Below are 27,624 nucleotides of genomic sequence, written 5' to 3' on the forward strand. Positions count from 1 at the left end.
TATGTATATATATATATATATGATAAAATTCCCATGGTAATTCATTAAATGTGTGTGGTTTTACCTTTGAAGTTCCAAGTTTATGCTGTTTGTGAGGCAACATTAAATATTTGAAGTGTGACTTGGGACCAAAACAGCTTTTGGCAATGCACATAATATCTGACACTCATCAGACTCATCAGAGCCGCTGCCTCCTTTACATTTCATTTATTCACTGCAGTAGACCTCGATGCACTGGTACAATGAAATAATTTGACCTGGTCGGATCGGGTACTGGCGGTTCAGGTGGTGAATTACAAACTCACTGAACTGTCTTCATACATCTACATACTTGAAATACTTTATAAATTTCCAATACAACTCGTATTTAAATGACGTTCCAGTGAGTGTATATTTCCGTGATGTCAGTGTTCATTTTTATGTAGAGCGGGGTAGTGAGAGATGATCACAAGTGGTCACTCGACACGCATTTTGGTCGTATGGTAATGCCAGGTGTGCACTGACAGCTTAAAGGTGGCCACTTGTGATCTGATCACCCAGGACGGATTGATATTGCAAGGCATGAACAGCCAGCCTTGTTTAATTCCCATACAAAACAGCTCCCAGGTCTGCACAAAGAAATCAACATCAAAACTGCAGTTCAGTTAGACATCTGCTCGCACTCTCACAGGCCAGCTGAAACTTTGTCAAGGTTACATGTTTGCGCAAAAGAGTCCCTAAAGTTGGCTTTTGAAGTGTGTTTTGTGTGTGTTGTCTTACACCACTTGGCAACTTCTGCAGGTAGGCGCTACTCCAGTACAAACGAGAGTCTTTGGGAATGCAGAGCACATTAATCAGATGGAAATTTAACCAAAAGAAGTGTGAGGGGAAAAAGGACTTAAAAACCTATAGGTGATCATTTGTCTCTTGCCTGCAGTTTATTATAAATGCAGTATGCACCTGCCGTGAATAAATGTTCAGCCAGAGATTGGTCACTGACTTATCAGCTTAGGGAGCTGAGAAGTTAATGCTTTTAGCAAAAGTATGTTTTGCCGTTGCAATAAATGTATAAAAATTTTTTTTTTAAATTGCTGAAGTCTTCACAATTTAATTTTCCCACTCAACTTCGAGCTATCTCTTTAACATGTTGTCTACAATACAGCGAGCTTTGTGCAAAAGATTTTTCTTATTTCATATTTCTGCTGACTGAGAAAACGAGGGATGGAGAGCAGGAAGCTTCAGGCCAAGGTGTGTTACGCTGCGTTGGTGTGTGTGTGTTGGTAGTGATACAGTATATTGCTGAGTATTTTGCTGGGTATCGTTTTTGTTTTTTTCCATCGTATCATGCATTTTGCTGCCAAGACTCAGGTTTTGATAGCAATGCCAGAACAAATTATGGATGCACTTTTCTTTTTTTTTTAAGAAGGAAAAGATAACTTGTTCTCTTCTACACTAAGAGTAAATATGTGCGTGTTGGCATGTTTTGCTAATGCAGCCGAGTCTAGTTTGAGTGCATTTAGCTTGAAAAGGAAAAAATAAAGAGAGCGGGATCGGAGGGGAGTCTCATTGATCTTCTATAGCACATGACAGACCGGTCTGCCATTTGTTTTCATGCAGAAGTTAGATAGTGTACAATGGAGGTGGATGGAGGATCACAATCCCATTATAGATCCTCCTCTTGTTGTAACTGCTCTGGTGTTTGTGTTTCGTAAGCCGGTATTGATTTGGGACCCAAAGATGGAGAGTACATTTTGCAACACAATGTGCCTGTAAGGAAGTTCATTCCAAAATGATGCCCAACATTTAGAAACATGAAACATCCAAACACTTTACTCAGTCAAAATGCAAAGACAAAAATATCACATTTTCTAACTTTTTGTGAGTTAATTTAGGCTTATTTCTAAGACCTTTATTATGTGCCAATACAACATATTTCCAGGTATAGCAATTTATTATGATCTACTGACAGAAGTAAGACAATCTACATTGAGAATGCTGATTGCTGTCAGAGTGGAATTTCATTACACAGTATATACCAGTGGCCATCACAGAGAAAAGTGAGACAGAGATGCTGCTGTTGCGCAATAATGACTGAGCAGTTGTACGTGTGTGCTCCACTTTTCTTCTGCTGTGGTAAGGTTTGCTGTTGACCTTTATTCCGGCACATTACGTGAATTCAAATTCTGCATGTTCCCATCGGCAAAGTGTTGGGTTCGTGACCAAAAGGAAGTGAAACATTTGGCTTTGATGCAGCTGAGTGTGCTGGCAAGCTGAGGCTGGTAAAGTTTTTTTTTTTTTTTTCTTCTTTTTTTCTTCTCAACCTCATCGCTCATTTTCCCAGATTATACACAGGTACCTGCGGTGCGGGTTGTGGAGTTCTTTTGTGCATGCCTGCTCAATTAGAGTGTGTGTTACCATTTTACTCCTTCTTCTCCACTTTGTCTCCTCCTACTGTGACTTCCATCTGTGGACACTATTACGTGAACAGACTGCCTCAGTGTGATATTTGACAGCAGTTTAACAGTCCTTGTGAATTGCCATGATGTTTGATATATTTAGTGTCAGGCAAAGTTTTGAGACATTTTTTGCTATTCGCTTGCGCTAAATGATGTGCGGAGTCTATGCAACCTTATACTATGGTTAACTTTGCTGCTAACAGGTAACATGTTGGCCCTCTAAATCCAGGATCTGTTCGTTGTTTACTTGTAACTGTATGCACAGCTCCATATTTTATTTTACAGCTATCAAACAAGCATACATGTTTGCCTTCAGCTGGCATGTGGTATATTACACATGTTGATCAAGCAACATAACTTGCAAAATTTACACACAAAGGTTGTAACTTTGCCCTGCTTTGTGAAAACCACAATGCTTTGCACTGTTTGTGTGCAACAGGAGCAATCTCTGCACTTTTTGAACCCTCGTATTCCAGTCTATCTGGAGCTAAAACTAGGCTTGAGCAGTTTTAGTTAATAATATTAATCATTATCTTTACAAAGTTGAAGTTTTTTAAAGTACAAAATACCTTCTTTATGATTAGCTTTGTGTTTTTATTGTTTAGCCTATTTGATGAGGTGGAGTGGGGGATTGCAAATAGAAGGGTCTTTTTATTTATTTTTTATGAACATAAAATACTTAACTTTGAAGGACAATGACTAGATTTTAGTAACTAACATGGACAAAGTCTAATGTTACTAAACCATATTTGACGACTGTAGATTTTGACCTCTCAGCTCTTCCACTAAATGTTCAGCCGGGATCTCTTACAGCCCATGAACATGAGCAGGAGGGACGGTTAGTGCAAGACTAACCTGATTCAGTTTTCATGTGGACACCTTGCTGTTGTTTTCAGACATATTTGGGGTGGCAGAGCGGGCTGCCTGGTAATTTTTCGGTTGGTGGTTTAAGACACTGAACCCCAAGGTGCTCCTGCTGGCAGCTCTATTACCATCGGTGTGTGAATGTGTGTGGAGAATGGGAAGCAAAAATTGTACAGCGCTTTGAGACTGCTAAGATGAAAAAAGCACTATGGTGCAGACCATGTACATTTGGCCAAAAATATGAACATATCTTTCCTGTTTTCATGCCAGGGTGTCAGATACCGGTGTTTTGTCACAGGCTGCTGGATGTCAAAGTCACCCACAAAATATGGTTTAGGCACCAAATCAACCTGCCTAGGTTAAAGAAAAGATCAGGGTTTGATTTAAAACAAGTGCATGACTTAGTTACTTAAGTAATATCAAGTAAATGGAGTGAGTTGCTTTACACATGTTACCTGAGGTCAATACGTCACATGAAATAAGTCCTTGTTGACTTTTGCGTTCTCACAGACTTGAACACTGGTCTGCTGGGGGAAAATCCTGTTTTGGATCCATTCAACCATGCACCCAAGACCTCCTCCATATGCAGACTTTGTTACTCTTTCTACTCTGTTTCCTCACTTTCTTCTCCGAATCGGGTGCTCACGGAACCAGCTCTAAAGGGCGCCTTGTGTGCATATCCAGACACCAGTGGATTTGACAAAACGGCCGTGAAAGAGAACTGGCCAATCCTTCAGTCGTTACATTCGGCTGAGTGCTGCTTTAAATGGAATATAAAATATATGTAGAAAGCTATGACATGAGAAAATAGTATACAATTCTAAGAGGAACATTTCAACAAATCAGAAAACAGAACTCACTTTGAGTGTCTGGATGTCAAAACTGTTTCAGACAGATATGGGAAATGATGCAATATCGTCTGTGATGATGAATCCCAGTAATAGTGATGAAATCCAGGTCATGATATGGTGTCATGAAATAATGTGTAGTAGTTGTCTCTTTGACAATGTATAGTTATATTTGCTATAAAGACTGATTCTGTGAGATATAGAATGTGCAACATATGCTGACTGTAGTTCCCTCCAAGTTGACAGTTTGGCAAATTCTTCTAAGCAGTTATTTTACTCTTCTTATGTGGTAATCACCTTAAAATGCATCCATTTTGACACAGCATGGAGCTGGAATTTCTGTGCTCTGACATCATTAGTAATACTTATTAGCAATGCAATTGCCCCAGAACGAAAGTATTATGTGCTTGTCCTGTTAGATTTTCTGCGCAACATTAAATCACGTTTTGATTCTAATGATAGCTGGCTCTTGCTGTTGATTATTCTTGCTTTTACAGTTCAAATACAGATCTAATTCAGAGCAGGTCTCTGCGCCGTGCAATTTTCACGTCACAGACTGGAGCCTTGTGTCCTCTGATGTGTTAATTTAACATTTGCAGATGTTGCCTGAACTCACATCATAGGAACAGTCTATCTATGTGAATAAAGTATTAAGAGTGGATTTTCTGTCTTTACATCAGTCATATGTTCCTTTCTTCTGTTCGGAATTCTTCCGCTTGGATCGGCGGGGCCATGCAGAGTCACTCTGCCACAGTCATTATAACTAATGAGATGGGGAGAAAGTCCGGGTAGCTCATAATGTGTGATAATGAAATAGTGGCTACCTTTTGATGCAGACCTTGTGTCGAAAAAAAATAATACAAAAGGCTGAGTCAAGTATTGTTAACAAACATCGGAAACATTTATTTGTTTGAATTAAAACTTTACATAAAAGGTTTAGCAGATAATGGAGCTTCCTTAATGCTGTATGATTGCCCCACTGCCAAATGTCAAGAGGCAGTGACAATACTTTGTAGTTACTTTACATTAGTCTCTGGTGTATTTCAGTGATATCGCGCCCTGTGGCATTCTGATATCACCTTTTCAAACAAAACAGCAGAGTTGAATAATAGATCATAGTCGGCTTCCCCCTCATTGCAGTTAATTCCCTTCATACTGCTGTTGTTTCATAATTTTTCTGTCAGACACTGTGATTATCGTAGAAAATACCAATTACTACACATGTCTCCTCACTGTATCATGTGTTAGCACTGAAACAAAAATGTCCTGAAAAATGATCTTCGGTACTGTGTTGTAGTGCCACAGTGATCGGAGCTGATTCAAAGCGAAAGGATCTTTATTCTGCATTTGTAGTGGACATATTCAAAACTCACCTGTCATCCTTCACATAGACTAATAAGCACATGGTACAAAGAGGGAAATGTGCTGTTTTGTCTCTGTCACTCATTTGGCTATCAGCTGTGTGCAAATGAATGGGATTGAAACATTTTAGTTTTTGTGTTTTGCAATCCATTGGCCACATGGTTTCTCACATCTTTCGTTGCACAGTGTATTATGTGTATTTTGTATGGTATACACTGCTGCAGAATGTATGGCCACTTATGCTGTTTCAACCACAACAAACTCCCAACCAAGAGCATCCCACCAGCATGATAATAACCCCTCTGTCTCACAGCACTCACTTTATCTGTGTGCGTGTTTGTGAGTCGTTTAGTAACGGGCAAAGCGGGGGATCACTGGCCTTTTGTTAGGAGCTGGTTAACGCTGCCGTGCTCCTGGCTTCCCCTCCTCCACCTCCTTGCCATACAAGGCAGATTTCTCCTTATTAAACATACACACTACCTCTCAGATCTCTGACAGACTTGAGAATTTCTCACTAAAAATATAGCTAAAAGGCATGTGGGAGTCGGCCCTGTATAAATCTGTATGCAAAGGAGCGCTGCTTCTCTTCCTCTTCAGAACCCTGTAGTCCCTTTTCTAAGTGGTCTTGATGCATATGCTCTTTCATAAACTGTGCAATCTCCAAGATAGCAAAAAAACCCACAAAAAAAAACAAACTCCAGGAGCTTTGAGGAAATGGTAACAGCTACTGATTATTAAGGGCCAAGGAGGGAGTAGCTCTGTCAGCTTCCCTTGCTGAAAACATTTTTAGCGCTCCTTTACTAATACACTCACAATATCACCTCCATACATTCCACTTACTGTTTCTTCTCAGATCTGCTCTACTAGTTTCTCTAATCTAGATGTAAAGGCTTACATGTCATAGCAGGCTGCAGCTGCTGTAAAACATGGGTTTGTGTCTGATTTGGTGCTTAAAATGTGTTGATGTTAATAATAAGGCTTAACACCACACACACACACACACACACACACACACACACACACACACACACACACACACACACACACACACACACACACACACACACACACATCACTCGCTCTTTAATGTGTACCAGAACAATTGTTCAAAGTAATTGCAATGCTTACATTATATGTTTAAATATGATATATGGCATCCTTACCATGCCATGTGCTTGTATGTCTGTGCGGAGTTTCGAGAGGTAGAATTATATGATTGAAGGCTGACTCTAAATGATCAGCCAAACACCCTCAGAGGCAAACAAAAATGTGAATGCACCGTGCCATGAATGACAACGATTCACATTAGTGTTAATGCATTTTTAGAATCAAATAAAATGCTAAATGCATTGCCTAAATTGTTACTCTGCAGTTCATTAAAGCGCATCGTCAAATGAGCATTAGATCATGGCCTATTAAGCTGGTGCTTGATTGGCAAGTGGTGAAATCAAAAGCTCGTTCTGAATTCACATCTCTGTATAACTGAGGTGCACACCTTTAAAGAAGAAAAAAAAAAAAAAGGGAAAGACTTGTGTCCTTGTTTAGGTGAAAGTGGGTGTAATTACCTTTTAGGCAATATCGCCTCGTGGCAGTCATGGTAGTCGAAACAAGAGGTGATTAGGTCTGTTCCCAGCTGAGCTTATACTGTGCATGGTAAACGGTTTATGCTCTTTTATCTTATTTTTCCTCTCTCTGTTTTGCACTTTATTCATTCTGTTGTTGTAAAGGGAAAGATATAATATGGTCGGAATAAGCGGAACACTTGAATGAAATCATATTTACAGATTATTTTTTTTGGATGGTTACAGTGTAAACAAATCACAAAATGTCAGTGTTTGAAGTTGATGAAAATGTAAATGTGTGTATTTTATAACACAAATTCACGATTGAGTGCATGAAGCACTCAGCATAGCTCATGTGGTACAATCCAAAATGTTTGGCATGAAAATGCTATGGGAGCCACTGCTCTGGATAAACGGATAACTGAGTATACAGTTTGTTTGAAGACTAATGATGGTAGAGTGATGATCCCCACAGGAACATTGTCTTTATGCCTGAATTCACCTTGAGGACGAAAATATCACATATTCCTGTTGAGGATACCTCGTCAGGATTAATGGTTTTTATGTTATTTTTTCCCCTCAGTCACTTTTATTGTGCTCAAAAGTCCAAAGTTGTCCAACTATTCAATATACTTCATTACCCCTCAGCTGAATAGTCCTGTGTAACACCTGTTTTATTTGACCTTAAAAACATATTTTTTGTTACTCCCCCCTGTTCCCCAGTTCCCCAGTCCTCACTCAGTTGTGTCTCACTGAAAGGGACCTCAGGTGGTGCTGTTGTCCTGACAACCAATAAGGGGAGCATCACAGTCAGACGGCTGGATAATCTGAAAGAGAGGGAGAGAGAGCGAGAGAGAAACAGAGAGGGAGAATGAGGAGGTGGGGGAGGGGGGGATTTTTTTTTTTTTTTTTTCCCAGACTCCGAACAGAAGCCTCTCTGCATCGCCGCTGCTGGCTGTGCCGTCACTTTTACGCGGAGAGCATTACGCATCACTGGACTATAGAGCGAGGACCCCGCACGTTTTTGCCCTCAAAAAGTATTTCAGGAAACCCCTATCATCCGTCCGTTCTGGACTGCTTTGGACCTTAAGACATTTTGCGTTTACCAGAAGTCTGGACAAACTAAACCCGTGGATTTATAGCTCCCGAAACGCGCGCTCCTGTGCTTTAAAATGCAAGTCGGACGCAAATCGTGTTGGAGGCAATTGCAGGCTTCTTTTTTCAGACTGCTGTGTCTTATCCCCACAGGATTCCCCGTCCGGAGTGTGGACATGCAGCGGGCCACCGATAACATCACCATCCGCCAGGGCGACACAGCGATCATAAGGTAAGACTCCTCTTCCAACTTTGATCTCCTCCCATCTCCCTCCGGTTGCACAGCAGCATCTTCCCCGCCAGCACGCAGCTGCATGCCACAGATGACAGTGCCAAAGGTGATCGTTGGACTGCGTTGATTTGTTGTGAAGGATCATATTTGCTTATCCCTGACGAGCTGATGTCGATTTTCGCTGCGTTAAACTTCGATTTCCCACAGGATTGCAAAGGAGTCAATGTTTGGATGTGAGTCCGCTGCTTACGTTTCAAACTTTTATCTCACCAACCAGCCTTGACCAAAATCCCACCATGACATATCAATAATATCCCAGGTGGGACGTGTAGCTATCAGTTCATAACATACAACAACTTAATCGCCCATCCTTACAGGGACTTAGGTTTTGAAGTGATGAGACATTGTTGAGGGAAGCCTTCTCTCACATAACGCACAGGGCACCGCGGCAGTATTTTTTTTTTTTTTTACTTAAGTCAAGACCCTCATGATAAGACGAAGTGCGTCACGGGGTCCAGACATGCTGTTAGTTTGCGGTCCAACAGCAAAGACGATTATTTTGGACACAGATAAAAGGATGATGCGCGGAGACCTGGACTGAGAACTGTTCCGTCTTGTTAAGATTTTACGAATCTCTGTGGAATGTTTGGAGCAAAGATTAACTGCAGCCTGTGAGGGGGAAAGAAGGTGAAGAACCACCTATCTCGAAAAAGACGGCAATTTTATTGATATTGTTGCAGAGCGTCTTTTTTGAAGCCTTTGAAGCTCCAGCTCTTGTTTGGTCTTTTTCTTTTTACGTGGAGTCTGTTTTCGGGTCCGTTTTGTATAGTCTGGCATGTCCCACTTAATCACTTACTAGACAATGCAAGCTGTCAACTGTGGGGTGCTGTGATACTGCTGGGCAGATGTCAGTGATCACGTGATCTGAGCCATGTGTTTGTGACAGGCTATGAATGCAAGGGGATTGAGAGTGGTTGTTTTTTTTTTTTTAACAAGGCGCTTTACCTCCCCCATTTCCCCCCCAGATCCCCCCCTGAGCCCCTCCAAGCCCCTCCATCCTCCATCCCAAACATGGGATATACTGCACAGTTGGTACTAAGCTACACACTGGACACTCAATAGCATTGAGTCTCCTCTCTTTCTCCGTTCACTTTCACGCAATGTTTACCGGACATCTCCCTGTCTCTTCATATGTGAGAGTGTAAAATGCAATTATGGAATAGACTGATAACACACATCAAAGAAAGTTACAGTAAACACACACACACACACACACACACACACACACACACACACACACACACACACACACTCAGCCACTTTTAATCACCAGTGCCCTTAGTTTACCCCCCCCCCCCCACACATACGCGCGCACACACACACACACACATACACACACACGCGCACACACACACACACACACACACACAAATAATAAATCCCTTTAATGGATTTCTTCCTGCAAACAGGTGCCATCCATTTAGGTATCTGCTAATCAAATTAGTCAATTGACTCAGATACCACAGAAGCCACCGGGTTCACAGCTATTTGTTTCACTTTCCAAATCCAATTGGCCGCATCGTTGCTTCAGCCATTCAGTCACCGAGCTAGACTGCTTCCTTTAAAGTTGATGGCAGTCTTTGCGCTCACCCCGAGCCAAATTAGATCCCCCTCTCCATGAAAACCACTCGCATCCTGAAGTCCACTATCTTACCAATATCCCTGATAAACAATGTTTGAATAATTGTCTGTGGCAATCGTCCAGAGAGCGTCATCATTAATTTGATGTTTGTAATGCATCTCGTTGGGATTGATGATCCGTCTTATTTACTGTCAGTTAGGTGGCGATAAACTGCAGCTCAGACCCCCGTGGCTCCGTTGAAAAACACAACCATTTGTCACACCCAGTTTTCAGCTGACAAATTGGATACAGGGGGGTAGCGTGGGGACAAGAAGGAAGAAAAAAACATGAGGGCGAAGATGCAATGCAAGAAGTTTGAGCAGTGGTGTGTGTGTGTGGGGGGGGGGGGGGGGGCGTCGGCTAGTAATTTGTCCGTCTACATATTGTATCTGAGTTTGTAAACTGTTTTTTTTTTTTTTTTTTTAATGCTGAGGGGATATGGGTGACATGGGGGTGTAATAAGCCCCGTGCTTGCTTTAGTGGAGCCCATGGCTGCAGTCGTGACATTCATGGCACAAGAGGAGTAGACATTGGAGTCGAGAAACAGTATGTGGCCGAACGACCGCTGTGACAGAACACACAGTGGCAGGCCTCGCCACTGAAATGAGAAAGGGAATTTATTTTTGATTTATTTTTTTTACCAGGGTGCCCAGAACTGATGTCATGCTGAATAGATAAACAAAGCAAAGTCTTTCTCTTAGTGCTTCAAACTTTCAGTTTCTCGTGTCAGAAGTATTTATTTCAGCTTTATGGCTCCAGATTAATTGATGTCACGAGAATACTTTATTAATTTCTTCGATCTTGTAGGCTAAATTGTTTTTTGAATGCCACGTTTAAAGAGCGAGATGCATTAGAGACAACAATCTGAATTCATAATAAGACATTTGAAGATCCATACAGACATATGCCAATACTTTGTTGTGACAGGCGCACATACCATATCCTCAGCATGTTGTGACACATTGCATTGTTTGCATCAAAATTAAACATACGATTAATATTGACCGACATCTTCGCCAACTGTTGGTGCTTCTGGGGAACAGCAGTGGCTCTACATTGATTCTCACTTGTAACATCTTCTATTTTATGAGACTGAAATCCAGTAGCCCGTGCTGCCTTGGATCAGCATCACATGCAAAGATTAAACGACTCTTCACCTTTGAACCTGGTTTCCTGACCAGGCCATCCAGAGCTTAATCTGATGGAGATTATTTCTTTAAAGACAGTCACTGTGTACTGTAAACATTTTCACACTCCAAGTTGTTGTGTAAAGTGACTTGGAGATCATCTGAATTACATTAGGCTGTGGGATTCATATCTAGCATCCAAAGCCATGTAAGGTTTCATAATAAAACGTCCCTTGTTGGTCTTGTGTAACATGGTTTATTCACAAGTGAGCATGTAAGGCCACTGCATCCTAAATGTTCTTCTATTTTAACGATCTGGTAGCTGTGTTGAGTTCAAAGATTACTGACGATCTGTGTCTTAGATTCGTCCCCGAGCTGTTGTCCTGCTCTTTGTAATAGCTTGAAGTGACATTTGTCCCTGGAAAGCATGAACACAACTCCCAGCATGTTAAATCTAGGCCTGCATCCCAGTAGTCGTGTTTCAGACCTGTAAGATTTAGGTCACTGAAAACCACCCCGTATTCCAGAGCTCCCTTTCCATGGCGATTTAGCCCTGTTTTGTTTTTTTGTTTTTTTTAACAAGGATGACGCCACGTGAAATCAAACTTGTTTCATCCTCAGCAAGATACAATATGAATCTGAGAGGAAGAAGTATCTCCACATTTCTTGAAGCCATTTTTGTGGCACAACAGTTTACTTTTTTAATTGCATTCTTTGACTCCATTTCCTATATAGTGGCCTGAAGGCGGAGGTTGCAATGTCAAGCAAAGCCCTGATAATTGACAATTGCTTATTAAAGCAGTGATGACACAGTCCCTGTGATTTCACTCCTCTGGGTCAATTATCTGCACTTTGACAATACACTATGCCTTGCTTGTTACTTTCAGGGAAGATGATTCTGCATTTGCAGCACTGGACTTACCCCAAAGGATCATCGTAACATACGCCAGAACTCTGCCTTTCAATTTGAGTCAGCCAGATATTATGTCCATGAATTTTGCGACAGGCTCTGAGACACGATAGTCTTATTCAAGATCCAGCATAATTCTCAATGTCGGAGAATAGTGAACACAGTTACTTTAATTTGCCTTATTAAAACCTCAACTATTGAAGTCTGATGGTTTATACATCCCTGAGTGCTGATGTGTGCATTAGCCACACTTCTAAATGCTTCATTTTTCCAACATGGGGACAAAGACCTACCGACTGCTGTAAATTAGCTGACATTGCCAACATTTCCTGCTGTGAGGAAAGCGGATCATACAGTATGTCCACGGTTCCAGGTGGCACCTCAGAGCAGAGCACCTGATTTGGAAGCAGCTTGAATATTTGCACTGTTGTGCACAAGCTGGATTTTGTTATTAGAATAGTATTTATAATTACAAGCGTTAATTATTAATATCCATACAATTGATTAAAAGAGACCAATAACCAAACTGTCAAATCTGTCTCAAAAGGTGTGTACACCCATAAATGCAAATATCTGAGAGGCATCGACACTTACAGAGTGAACAGTGAAGGAGTGGATTCAAGCACTGACCTTGCAAAAATTATCACAAACACGGACTGCGTAGGTACAGCAAATGTATTAACATTAGCTAAAATAATGAATGGTCACCATTATCATTAAATGACAAGTTAATTGATAACAGAAACATTAACTCTGGATCAGTTATAATATCGATCAGTAAATCTTCCTCAAGAAAACAAAAAAAGTCCTAATCATTAATCAACCCCACTTCAAATCTATAAATGCATGTAATCTGCAGTCATAACTATCTACAAGCATTATACACAAGCATGTATTTATGGTGTGTGTTTGTACGTGTGCGTGAATGAAGGCTAAGCGGGGACGTGGGGACAAGTCTAACTGGGCCGATGGAACCATGTGCAGAGTCATGGTAACGCAATGGCGTCCTTAGCAACCAGGCAGTGGGGAGCAGTTCTAAATTAACTTGAATGGAAATATGGTCAAATTGTGGCACTAGTGGCCTTCCATACAAAAGTGCACTAACACTGTCTGCGTGGTAAATGTATGGGTGTGTATACATGCAGATGTGGGTTACTGAAAAGAAAGAGAGAAAGGGAAAAGGACAAAGTTAGCAAGCAGCACTTCAGCTTTGTGTACGAATAATGACAGTACTTTCATCATGCACAGACCCGATGCATTGACTTTTCTCTGCGGGTTGCAGTCCTGGTCTTGTGTCTGATTAAAGTAGATTCAAGTGTAACATTGTCACAAACAACACAACAGGATGTTTAAATTACAGGCTTGTGACAGCAAAGCTTAACAAACACGTTTGAAAACCTGTCTCTACCCAGACAAAAGAAGCCCCTTACTTGTGATGGCTTTGGCACGATACGCGTGTTAAAGTCTGTTCGTCCAGCAGAGTTCATTCTCAGCGGGATGCCGTTGTTGTTGTCAGTGTGGCAGCGGGGAAAAACAGCAAAGTCGACTTAAAAAAAAAAAAAAAAAGAAAAAAACACGGCGCGGGTTATTCTTTTTCGTCTGCAGGTCGTGCAGAGCGTTAACTTCTGTGTCAGCTCTTCGGATACTCAACCTTCGTGTGACTCCTCCAGCTAAGTGTTGAGACTGTGGTCGAGGTTCAGAAAAGAGAAGAAAAACCTGAACACTCGTGGTTGCGTCTCTGCTGGCAGCGACGGGAGTCGCTTAGAAAAGAGAAAGAATGAGATCCGTGCTTGGAACTGAACTGCCGCGTGACGTCATGTCCGCAGTGCAGGATCCCCGTTGGGCTCAGGGGTTTCTCCCAAATACAATATCAGTGTGTACCTCAGGCTTCGCACGAGGGTGTGAAATGCAAAGCGTGATGGGGTCTGTATGCAGCGTGTCTTTGTGGTCAGGTTTTCTTTTCCACGGAGGCCTCAACAGCACCGAATATTGTAGAAAGAATAAAGTGCTTATAGATTTGTAAACACAGTAGATCAGTCACTTACCAAGAAAAAAGAAAAAAAGAAAAGAAGGATACTGGAAATATTTCAGCTCATTATAGAAAAATACAATATATTACTTAACTCCTTAAACTATATTGTAGAAAATCAACTGGCCCCCAAAGGCTCCTGCTATTGAGTTAGCTATGCAGGTGAATACTAAGCCAGATGCCCCCAATAATTATACTTGAAAATTAGGCAGTGTCGTTTAAATCGTGTGTAACATTTAGTGCAAAAAACGCAAGTAACGTAGCTTGGTCTTTATGTAGATTGAGTTGTCAGGAGGTGGCAGATGGGCGGATGGGCATCTGACTTCATCCTGCTCTTTTGACAGCTCAACAATAGATTTTTTTTAAATATTTTTACCAGAATAATGACGTACATTCTAACCTTAATCATGCTGTAATTCTCACGTTAGACATTATTTTACTTTTTTTTTTTCTTTGTTTACCTGCGTTTGCAAAGCTCAATGACAGATTACCACTTCTCGGTGTTGTTAATTGAATTAAAGCTTAAAAAGTTATCATGGGATTCCCACACACGTGCGTGTAGCACAGTATTTAGTTGCAATTCATAAAAACAAACCAGAAATCCAAAATTTTACACACATTGAATTATGACACAGTGACAGTGCACGTATTCATTTTCACAGACAGTACAAAGCTTTGGTAAGGGGAAACTTAAGCAATACAGTCCAGGCTTCATTCCAAGTGGAGGGAGGAACACGGAGGAAAAACAGATCAATTTCTGGATTTCTGGGCTGAGGGAAATGTTGTAAAATAAGTTGGAATGACCAGTTCCCTGAGGGCCTCTATATCTCTACAGCTCATCAGATCTGAATGCTGCCTGTTTATTTATTTTTTTTTTTTTTTACAGTTTAGACCCACCAGAGGCATCTCTCTCTCTCTCTCTCTCTCTCTCTCTCTCCCCCCTCCCCCATCTTTTTTTCTCTTTCTGCCAGCATTGAACTGTCCAGCTGTGCTGTTTTAACCTGATTCACAGAGTGAGCATGAAGTCAGACGAGAGAAAGAAGAAAAGGGAGCTTCTTTACAAGGATGGTAAGGGGGGGGGGGGGGGGTGCTAAAGGTGGGGAATGATGGACGAAGAGCACTTACCAAAAAAACGAGACACAAATAGAGAGAAGAGAGCGGAGTATCATGGGTAGAATTAGTGTGGGAGGGTGGAGGGGAGGGCAGGGACACAGTATTAGTGCAATCAGCACAATAATCCCTTCTGTTCCAGCCTGGGCCGATGTAGGATTTTCAAATCAATTTCATTTTGACTCGTGATGCAACAGTGGGAGAGCTGAGTGGCTGACAGTTGGGTCATTATTGTCTCGTCACCATTTTGGCCTGGGACAGAGCAGGGGGTAGGGGGGGGGGGGGGGGGTGGCAGGGAACGTGGGTTTTTGTTGATAGTTTGCCAAATCTGCAAAGTTTTTATGAAGTCTTTTGGAACAGCTTGGAGTCATCACAAGCTCCAGAGGCTTTCATCTTGGTCAATAGAATCTGAATAGTGGCCTGCAGAGACAGTGTGAAATCTTTTGACATGGTAGACGAACGAGTTCTGAAGGTCCCATCTGAAGCTCCTCGTCCAAAACAGTTCAGTGTACTCTCTGAGCTGCGTTCAAAGACTCCCAACCAGATATGCTTTCAGCAAGTACTTTGATGTTTGCTGGTTCATCTTCATAAAACACACCAGGACACTCTGGCCTCTTTATTACGAGCTTTCAAAAATGTTTTTTTTTGTGAATAACTCAACCAGGGAATCCAGAACTGAAATGTTTTTTGATACAACTGAATATTAAAGCAGAGCTTCTCCCTGAAAGCAATTCCAGCCCATTTCCCTCTTTACCTAGGCTTTTGTTGGGCAGCCCAGACTGTCTCTAAGTGCATATTTAAACCACTCAGCAACTTCTCACAGCCTCTGGCTACCTATAGGCGATGGCAGCCGAAGTGGAGTGGAAGAGAGTTCTTGTTGCTGTCAAAGCCTCAAAATGTCAGGGTGCTACTGAGGTGCAGATGTAGTGTTTTTAGATGGTACAGATTCAAGTAATTACTGTCCATACCAATGTATTGTGCTGTGTGGTATAGCAGCACCTTGTGTATGTGTCTCACACCTTTTATCTCTCAGAAGTGTTGTGTCTTTGCTTGTGCACCATCGTGGTTAGTTACAGAAATCAGCTAAGCTAAGTTAAAGCTCTTCACTGGAAGTTTGAATCTTGACTTCTATTAACAAGCCAATTTGCTGCGATACAGCTTTATTATCAAACTTAAAAGAACAAAGCTGCACTTTGAATTAAAATTTAAAAAAAAATCACACAAGCAGGCCTAACATGAAATGGGACAAATGGATGGACTTGAATGAGTTTAGCTCAGCTAAACTGTGGAAGCAGGTTAAATACATTTAAATCTTTCCATCAGTCGGAGTGAATTCAAATTAGAGCTGGAACATGGGTTTGAGCTGTGATGACTTGCGTCTGTGCAGCTGTAAATCCACATGGCTTTAAAGCAGATTAGAGGCCTGCAGTTAAGTATAGTCTGGGCTGAGCACACATTGTTTTCCTCCCATTTCTCCCCAAATGGTCCAAATCTGTTTACTGACCCACTGACACACACTTGACATGCAGATGGCCTATACATCATCAGTAAAGCAAAATACAGCCTTCATTCAAATTACACATTCTGTCATCATACATTACGCCAGCAGCATGGATGGAGGTTTTCACTTTGGTAAACCTCACTCTTTCATGACACAGGCAGCTTCTGGTGCCACATTAGCCAGTGTTGTATGATATATATTGTAGTATTGTATAGTAGTTTCTCTCTATCTAATGTGAGAGTAGTTAATTGTGTTCTCATCCATGTTATTGTGTTGTATTGTACTGTATTGTGTCCTCTGTAGGCCAGTGCAATGGTTTTGGGTGGCTGGTTTAGTTGGCAGTTTAGGTGAGCTCATTGAATATTATTTATAATTATCCTAGCATTACATTGTTACTGTTCATGCAGACCTATACTATTATTGGCTTATTTAATTAATTGTGCAAAAGTATGGATATGGATTCATAAGTGTCTATTTTGTTATTCACCACTTGTTGTTTTTGAGTGAATATGTGTTTCAGCCCACTAGAGGGCAGCGTTTCAATGTCACGGCTTTGTCTATGGTTTTGGGTGGGCAAGTCCAGTACCACCAGCACAGTAGAACCAAAAAGGAAAAAATATCTCTTGACCCTCCTCAGAATACAATTATTTGTTATACCATATGATTTAAATAAACAAAAGTTTAAAGCTATGAAGGAATCTGAAATCATTCAACAGTATGGAAGGCCCAAATATGAGCCAATGGCAGGTTTGTGAACTGGAGTCCAGTATACTGTACACGCTTGTTTGTATTACTGAAAAGCATCAGTACTGTGTGTCAATTGTATATCCAAAGAAAGTCGCTATACCACCTATACTGCTAAATGTTTGCTGCAGTGTGTCACTGGAACTCATGCAGTATAAAGTAAGCTTGTAGGCCACCTCAGGAACAAAGTACAGTAATACCTGGTCAGTGTGTAGTTTTGTAATATACGAAAGTTAAACTTATTCCAAAATAGAACAAAAGAGTAATTTGCTCATCGTAACTAAGCAGTAATGCAACTTTGTTAGGTTTAAGGTTTAACCTGCATTTTTTTAGTCAAATAAAACATTGGTGATAAGCTTTATTGATCAGCTTTAAGTCACTTCATATTTCTAAGTGCTAGGCAGTAGTTATTTTCCTAATGATAATCTAATGGTTTAAAACTGAAATTTCCCATTGCTACCAATTATTAGGATTTATCTAATTTAATAGCGAGGTGTTTATTATCCTCAGAAAGATTTGAGTGGCTTGGTATGTTCATGGTGGTGCTCTGCGTAGTATGAAAATGTAGAGCAGCAAACTCTTGAGTGCATGGTTTATTATGATAGCTTAAGTAAATTTTGTTCAGATTTAAAAAAGAGAAAATAAAATATGATGACATTAGAAGATAAAAGTAGTTTTTGCTCCGTTTGTCAAGGTTAATTTTATCAGTGATAATTACTTTCAAGTAAACAGCAAGCAAGGGGAAACAGCCAAGTTCTGGAGATGACTGCAACAACAATGAAAAATAATTTAATTTAAACAGAGGATTAATGTATAGTTTACCACATCATTGTGTATTCATGTATACCGGAAATCCACGTTTCAAAATATGTCTTTGAATGTATTTATTAACCTAATAGCCGCTCTTTGAAGTTACATGTGTTTTCATATTCAAGCACCAACATGATAACGCTGAGATAAATTTAAACCAATGTTATAAAAGTAGCCTTTGTTGATGCATACCTTTGTGTTAAATGAGGTTTCAGCTGCATATCCATAGTCTGCACTGGCACTAATAGCAGAGAAATGTTGTGTTCACCTCTAAAGCAAACTGTGTGGATTTTTTTAAAGCGTGTTCTAAATGGTCTTAATGGCAATGTGTTTTAATCTGCATTATCTGACTGGGTGTTACTTTCCATTTCAAAAGAAAATGATATGAAAAGGCCACAGTGTTAAAGGTGCGTGAAATCAATTAGAGTTTCCCTCTGGAGCATTTGGCATTTGTGGGAATAGAAGATGACTCCATGGACTACTTGCTCTACATTCCTCTCTGATTTGTGTGGCATGAATGTGTACAAATGCAAAAGGTACTTTTTCACTTCAAATAACATGTTGTAGATTTAACTTTCAAGCTTTGACATTAACAAGAAAACAACAACAATAAATAAATTCGATCTAATCCGCTATCCAGAGGAAGAACATTGTTTTCAACTGGAATCTTCCTTGTCCCTCTGCGTGGTATACAATTACCTCCAATTAAATCTGGTCCCCCAAGTGAGCACTTCAGATACTGATTATGTGAGCCCCCCATTCATAAACCTCCCTCTACCTTTTTTTCGTCATGTACCGTTGACCCTCAACAAAGCCTTCTTGTCAGCTGCCACCAATGGGCTTGTAGAGAGCTCAGTCTGACCCAGCAGTACATTGCAAGCTCGACTAATTCATTATTACCTGATGTTCAACACTTAAACTGCATTAGCGAAAGCACTGCGGTGCACTCACATTTAAAAGGCTGTTTGCATACTGAGGCTCTCTCATCACCTGAGGACAAGGGGTGGCATTTGCCAGCATCTGCCTAACTGCACATAAGTGTAGGAGGGGAATCCAAATGAAACTTGATTAATAGCGTGTGGTTGGTAACCTACATACTCGTTTTCATACCATAGTTAGAGTTTCTGCAGTTGAAGACTTTTTTTTTTTTTTTTTTAAATTGCAGTGATGTGGAATGTGGTCGAAAGACATTGTTTTTTTGTTGTTTAATCTAGTTATCTGCTATAAATGTATTTATAGTGTATATAATGGAGCCATTTAATACCATATTAAGTGTCATTATTACACCATCATCTCACTCAAACCTACGGCCAACTTTTAATCACTAATTAACCTAATACCCATGTCTTTGGATTGTGGAAGGAAGCTGAAGTTCATACAGAAAACCCACGCAAACACAGGGAGACCAACACCATGTTGTATACCTAAGTGGGTATAGAAAGTAGAGGATGGATCAAGCATTTAGTTTTAGAGCTGTGGTTTCAATAATTTAGGAAGTATAATGTTGCCTTACATGGTGAGTTAGCAGTGGGCTGCAACTTGAGCCCCTGGACCACTGGGCCGCTCAGATGCAGAACAGTCTGAATCATTTTGATCAATTCAAAGCCAATCTGAGTCATCCCCATTTATGAGACAGAGATACTTTTGGCATGATCATACAGTGATCTTTTTCTTTAACTTTTTGTTTCAATCTTTAAAACAGTTGTCTCATGATTACTCGACAATTCTAGCTTTCTCATTCTCATTTTGACCCTTACTTTCTGTTTTATGTGCAAAATAGGCATTTAAATGCCTCCAAATTCCATTAAAGTTGTGTTACGTTTTCAATTTGCTTAACTGCTCTGGCCCCTGAATGCCAGAGTTTGCAGACATTTGCATCTTATTGCTTTGTCTCACAGCGCTGAAGGACATAACGCAATGTGGTATGCCTGAAGTAAACATTTTATCCAAACGACTGGGAACAGGTGGCCAACTACAAATACACAATCCCTTGGAGAACAGCGGTAGCAGTCTTCTTTTGTGTCTTCAAACAGAGAGGAAACAAAAGAACGAAATGGTTCAGCCTTTTTAACCATGGCTTGGTTCAGAGTCTTATAAGCCATTTCTCGAAAATAATGTCAGATTTATTTCTGGAGGGCATTTCTATTCCACTTTAATACTCCTGCAACAGAGGCTGTTAAAAATAAATCAAGTACGAAGCGGATGGTGTTGGGAGCTGTGTGATATGTTTGGCATGTTTGGAGTGAAGCAAGGAGGAAAATGTAGACTTTAGCCTTGTATTTATAGTACTCATTATGGTTCATATATACACCTACTGTGTGTTTGGGTGTGTCCATTTTCTCGTGTTAATGTGTGTGCTGGCTACTGACAGTGATGTAAGAAGCATGCTGTACCAGGGTTAAAAGGATTAGAAACCATTATAGTTATCCAATCAGCTGTGGAGGAATGCACCAAAAGGGTTGGCCGACACACTCCACTGACTGCTCCAAGGACCACAGTCATCTTTTCGACCATATTGTGTTCTTAAAGGGGGCACATAGTGCAACCATGCCTCTTCATTTGGATTGTTTGGCTTGCCTTAATCAATACTGACATAACACATTAAACAGATTTTCTAAAAAAAAACAGCACATCAAAAGATCTGCCTCCCTCAGATGTGTGTGTGATGCATCTCCCATGCCTCACTGAACTTTGCCTGACACACTTTTAGAGCATTGATTTTCTTTTTTATCATGCATCTTCATATTCCATTTAGAAAAGGATTTTTTTCATTTTTTTTCAGCAAAGACCCGGTGTTGTAACCGTTGCATAATTTAGCACTTACACCCTGATATGCTTTAAAACACACCGTTATGTACCCCAGTTGAAGATTTCCTTGATCCTTAAAATTGTTTCTCACATGTCTTTGCAGAAACACCAGAGGCTACAGACAACACCTGATGTTTTCCCATGAGTTGACTTTAAAATTTTAGTTAGTTAATCTGCAAACCAAACAACTCTCTATTTTGAGGGTAAAGAGGCAGAGTCAATTCGTACAGATTATATCAATTCTGGACTATACTGTCTGAATAACAGATATGCAAGTTGATCAAAAAGTTCAGAGACTGTTCCTGTTGCACACAAATGGAGTGCACCAGCATGAAGCACATGCACCGGGGGGAGGCAATAGCTTTTGGGGCTTCATCAACATCAGCACCAGTGTTACACGTGTTTTTGTGTACGTGCACATTTCTGCTTTCACCATGGACCTGAACCTTGAGCAGAGAGCACACGTTGTATTTTGTGTGAAATCTTTGGGGAACACAAAGAAGTCTTACTGAGCCATATCCTGCCAGTTTTTGCTCGGCCCTTCTTATAACGTGAATGTCACCCAAAAAATGTCTCCAGGCTCACTGCTTCAACTCCGTTGGCCTCCTGAAGCATTTCAAATGTCCACACTGCAGATTTTCCAAGTATGAAATGTACCAGTCGTCAAAAAAAAAAACATGCATAACACATCGTGCTGATGTTGATCAAGGGATGCAACTAGGTATACCTCATCATAAATTGTATTTCTTCATCCTGCCCCATGCACAGTACTGTGATGCACTTTGTTTGTGCGCAACAGGAACAGTGTTGGAACTTTTTGATCACATCTTGAAAATGGTTAGATATTATTGAGGACATTGTTCCTAAGATGAAACATTAAAAAATGTCTAGTGTATGGTCCAGTAGCCAACACTGCACTGGCCCTGAACACTGACATATAAACGATTTCTGATTTGACACCCCTGTCAACTGTTTGGCTATTATTCGAAGACACCTTCACACACACACACACACACACACACCTTCACACACACACACACACACACACACACACACACACACACACACACACACACACACACACACACACACACACACACACACACACACACACACAGTACAGACACTCTCTTTTCGCACTTGTAGACACACACAGAGAAAGTGACTTGCTCACACTTTAAATTCGGGTTCAACTAGTGCCAATTTTAAAACCCTTGTCTTTGACAAACCTGATGAGAAGCAAGTCTTTAGCTGTCTTTCAGATGTGGGCCGTGGTTTGCTCTGCACGTCGTACATCAAACTTATTTCTGCGGTGACAAAGGTAGCCATTGCTTGTTGACCTGTGGAAGTAGTGTCTGCTTGATACTTCACTCTTAAAGGGCTGTGCATAGTTGTAGTAGACTTATGATATGCCAGCTTTACCTGGCAGAGTTTGCACTGCACCTTGTTTTGAAGGATGTTTTCATATTTTATAATCACTGTTTGAAAATTCTAAAATTGAGGGAATCATTGGGGTTTGGGTTCAAATGAGAACTTCACCAAGGTTAGAGCACCTTTCTCGTAATCTTTGTTGTTATAATAATAAACACATGTCCAAGGACATGCAATGATTGTGGACTTGTTTTTAAATATGAACAACAGTGTATACTTCCAGTTAGAAATCAGGAAAATTCCATGTCAAAGTCTGATTTTTGTCAACCCATCCACCCACCTCGACCCCCTCCCTGCATGCTCCATAACAACGTTATCTTACGTCCGCCTTTACATATCGCCGCTTATAAAGGGCTTTGCCACCTTAACATAAGCCCATGTTTTTGTTTTGGGCCACTTGCTGAAAAGCCTCATGCTGTTATTCATGGGAGGACAGTGTTTAAAAAAAACTGCCAGCACATAAATAAGCATGATTATTTCAGAGAAAATTAAGACAGTCAAAATGATCACTGACATTATTTAATTTGACGTTGATGTAATTGTTATATCAGGCATTACAGCATTATAATTGCTAACGGTTATTAATCATTTGTTGGTGACCTCCACTCTCTGCTTTTGTTGTGGTTGTGGTTTTGTGGAAACCAAAGAATCTGTCGCTGTTACACTATAATACCTTTTCTGTCAAGATTAACTCTTTAGCCGGGCTTGTCCAAGTGTTAGACACAAATCCCCTCTATTTTTATTCAGATGCAGACTGAGGCCCATATTCACTAAAGACTGCTGCCAACGTGACAACACAGGAAAGGTATGCTATTCACTGACTGTACACATTGAGTGGGAAGTACTCCAAACAGGGCCTGTTAAAACCGTGCATAATAGAATGGCACAGCATGCAAATGTCGTTATTTTGCTGACATAACATTTATTTGAAGCTGAGCACCAACTTCGCCCCAAATTATTATAGATATTACTCAAGGTGGCATGGGGACATTGTGCAGAGAGTTCTTCAATACAAAATAAGTTCTGGCAGGCAAATAAAGGAGATCATTATTATTTTTTTTTAAATCCTGGTGCACCCGTGATGCAAATGTTGCTTTATATCGCAAGGGTGCTGGGCTCTGTGGATTAGCCTTAAAATGGAGGCATACATTTATTTACTAACCATGGGTTATAAAAGGGACTACATTTGACAAACAGGACAAAAGATCAGCAATCTTAGCTGAAGCAGCCAAGTCGCAGATAAATACAAATGTGCAGAATATATGCAGCTCTCCTGGGCTTCCCTGTCTTGGTGAGTTTGCTCGAGAGTTTCTTTTGTGGTGTGCTATTAGTTCTCCAGCAACTCGATGTGTCATGTTTGTACAATAACATTTATAGTTAAACTCTCTTGATAGTAAGCACTTTCAAAACTGGCCCTGCGGTACCCTGCTATGCTCTCTGCTTGATGCACAATCCGCGTCTACTCTTACTCCATTCACGGTTCGTCTCGTCTCTGATGCTCTCCTCTGCTCTCAGTGTAAATTAGATGTCACACTTTTCTCAAAACAAAGCTGTCGTTAAAGCCTTAAATCTGTCACTGACTTGTTAAAAAGGATTAATTAAACTTTTGGCTTTTGCATAATCAACGAAGGCACTTTATCCTAAATGTTGTTCACATATTTGTGCAATTATTGCAGTCATTTTGCTTTGCTTATGGCCTTTATACTTCTTTTTTTTTCTTTCATTTACATTTCATATTCAGCTTTACCTTTCTGCTAAAATTCAATCTCTAATTAGTGAAGAGTGTGTTTAGCAGCACAAACTGAGCTAGGTCTCTCTAGAGCAGAGGTCTTCAACAGGGGCTCTGTGGAGGTACTGCAGGGGCTCAGTGACATTTTTGGTTGACTAGACAATTTTTCATGTTTTCTTTTTAATTCTTTTCCACAAATTTAAATGTCTTTAAATACACATTAACATGAATCCAACATATTGTAGCGAATTGTTAAATGGAGGCAGAAGATGTTATCTTTCAGTCAGAAATAGACACATTCAGCGACACACAGAAGCTCTCTCAAGCTCGGCACCGGTTCACTCACAGCGCGAGACTAGCCTAGACCTGTCCCTCCGAGCCTCCTGCACTCCTCCAGTTTAATATAAAACACAATTGCATACAATATATATAGTAGGGGGTCCCTGCTCCATCTCTCTATCAATTTGGGGGTCCTTGGCCTGAAAAACATTCAAGACCCCTGCTCTAGAGTGTTTCAGTGTCCGAGCTGAGGACACAAACATGCCTGCTGGGTGTTTTATTCTCTCTTTCTTTCTTTCTTTCTTTCTTTCTTTCTTTCTTTCTTTCTTTCTTTCTTTCTTTCTTTCTTTCTTTCTTTCTTTCTTTCTTTCTTTCTTTCTTTCTGAGTGAACAAAGTACTCTCCCACAGGTGATCTTTCTTTGCTCTTTGTTCAAGGCTTACAGTAGTAGTTATGGCCCACTGCACCATATCTGTCATTTCTTAGACATACTAAATTTTTTTTTTTTCAATTCTGTTTTATTTATATAGTGCCAAATCCTATCATAGGTCATCTGATGGCACCTTAGATAGAAAGGTCAAGACTTTTCAGTATTATAGTGAGAAACCAAACAATTACCCCTTGAGCAAGCACTTGGTGTCACTGGGGAGGAACAACTTTATCTTAACAGGAATAAATCTCCAGACAGAACCAGACTCAGAAGTGGGCAAACTGGTTGGGTTGAGGGGAGAGCAGAGAGAGAAATGATGAGCAAGATTAACTATAAATTCTGAGCTGGTTGCAGTCAGTAACTGCAGCTCTGGAGCCACAGATACCTGCAGAAAGGTACAGAGAGGAAAAAGAAGAAACTACAGAAGAAAACATGACGTTAATAACATTTGATTGTGGCATATAAATGCATGGAGTCTTCTATAGTGTCTGAAGAAACTCAATTTGAGGAAAACCATTAAAGTGTGGCTCTCCAGAATTATGTCACACAGCAGTAACACAAAGAGAGACAGTGCTGAAAAGTTGAAGATGCAACCCAGAAGCTCTGGGAGTTCCTATAGTTTTCTCCTGAGATACGTTCTATCGTGCATTTGTTATAAGCTAGCTCTGATGGAGATTTTTTTTTTCTTACGACAAGATGCTGAAGAAAATCACCAAAAGACTTGAGAATAATGATGCCATCCCTTCATTTATCCTCCGGGTATACTGTACGGTAGAGCTATACCCGCAATCCCTTAGCCCACTGCTGCTTTCCAGGCAGTTCAAAACTGTGGTACTTCCCAAGACCTTAACACTGTGTATATGACACTGGATGAAGCTTGTGATGGTGATGATAGTGACAATATCAGTGGGTTAGACAATAATGAAAGTAATGCTCACATACATGAGTAGGAGGGTTGGTGCTGATGCTAATGAATTGTCATGTCAGAAAATATTCAAACTTTTTAATCATGGTAATGGACATTTGCAATTATCATTAGCTGTGGGATGCTGTCATTAATGTCACTTTTGATTGACTGTGCTATATTTACAGCACTTTTTTTTTGTGCTTGAACAGATTTGCTCAAAATTATCACCTGAAGGTTTATTATAAGGTCGGTTTCTGTTGTGTTAGAAGCAAGTTTGACCCAAACGCACAACATGTGCTTTAAAAAAGTAAAGGGTTTATTAAAACAAAAAAAACGGGAGCAGAAACAAAATGCGAGCCAACAAAGGGGTTTACTACGAAGCAAGTTCAACATACCCAGGCTTTCTTTGTCCGAGCTGGCTCAACAAAGCGGAAAGTCGGCGTCAGAGATAATCGGTATTACGACGGTGGTTATCAGCTTTCTCTGTTAACTCGGGCTTTCTGCTTTCGGATCTGAGCATGTTCACTTTAAAGGGGAGGTGTTTGTAGTATCTGACCAATCACAAGCGCGGAAAAGTGTACTGACAGCAGAACGACATATTTTAAAAACGAGGAGCAGACTATAATACAAAATTAAAACTGCAAGCAGCGATATGCGGGCCCTCGCACGGTGTGCGTCGGGGAACCGGCGGTTCGGGGCCGCCGGCCCCCCCACTGTTTGGAGACGGTCAGTCCATGTACATAAGATTTACAGCCATTTGTAGTTTCATGGCGAGACGCTCAAAATGGCCGCCACGCCACAGGCACACCCATCGACGAAAACTAATTCTTTGAACAACTTTTAATCCCATACATGTTAAGAGAAAATCTCTCGGAGGAGTTCATTAAAGTCCAAGATGTGCGAATCGCCAAAAATGGCAGCTAAATTCGAAATGGTGGACTTCCTGTTGAGTTGACGAAATTGCGCAATGTAACTTTTTTTGTACGTCTAGGTGTGATACACATGTCCACCGAGTTTCGTGCATGTTTGTAAATATAGCCGCCGGGGCATCTGTGTAGGGGGCGCTAGCGAGCCATTTGGCCACGCCCACTTGCGACTCCACTAAAATACGACATTTTGCACCGGGAGAGATTTTTGTACGAACTTTCATGAGTTTTTGAATATGATAAAGCCTCCTAAAATGCATTTAAACTTCCAGGATAAAAAGAATAATAATTTTACGAATAACAATAGGGCTTTTGTACCTTTGGTGCTCGGGCCCTAAAAATAACTATAATTAAGTTAACTCTTAATCCACACTGAAAGAAGCACATCTGCAGCTGCTAAATGATGGAAGGATGTGCAAAAAAATTGCTGACTGTGTGAATGTAGCCAAAGTTGAAAGGCATATAATATCACCTTACCATAAAGTACAGTAATCTGACTAATTTGCATATTTAATTAAATTAATTCATTATTAAATGCATTCTCATGACGTGTATGAACATTTTAGTCTTGTCATTTCAACTGCAGCCCCGGAGGTGTCAAACAGACCGAGGAGCAAATAAGAAAGATATATACAAACATAATTCAAAGCGATAGGCAGGGTTACTGTCATATCTTGTAAGTGCAAGTGCAATGCTTTTGTGCTTCAATCAGTCCCTGTTGTTGTATGATATCAGTAAAAAACACAATGATATTAAATCTAAATCTCCTATAAAAATCAACTGGTCTCCCGCAGAGGACTGTCTC

At 40.5% G+C, this 27,624-nt stretch overlaps 1 protein-coding gene across 3 annotated transcripts in view; it reads left to right on the forward strand.

The window, feature by feature from the left end:
• lsamp (limbic system associated membrane protein) overlaps positions 1-27,624 on the forward strand; it is a 433,437-nt gene that overhangs the window by 229,790 nt on the left and 176,023 nt on the right. The window contains exons 1-2 of one of the 3 annotated variants that reach the window (XM_069147562.1): positions 8,011-8,245; positions 8,320-8,398. In XM_069147562.1, coding sequence (XP_069003663.1) covers positions 8,343-8,398 — 56 coding nt within the window. In that variant the 5' untranslated portion in view covers positions 8,011-8,245; positions 8,320-8,342. Of the gene's footprint in view, positions 1-8,010; positions 8,399-27,624 lie in introns of those variants that run through there. The other 2 variants (XM_069147561.1, XM_069147560.1) reach the window with 2 other exon arrangements.

This window comes from Embiotoca jacksoni, unplaced genomic scaffold (assembly GCF_022577435.1).
Source record: "Embiotoca jacksoni isolate LCO1_2020_lvr unplaced genomic scaffold, fEmbJac1.0.p SCAF_14, whole genome shotgun sequence".
Classification (NCBI taxonomy): domain Eukaryota; kingdom Metazoa; phylum Chordata; class Actinopteri; family Embiotocidae; genus Embiotoca; species Embiotoca jacksoni.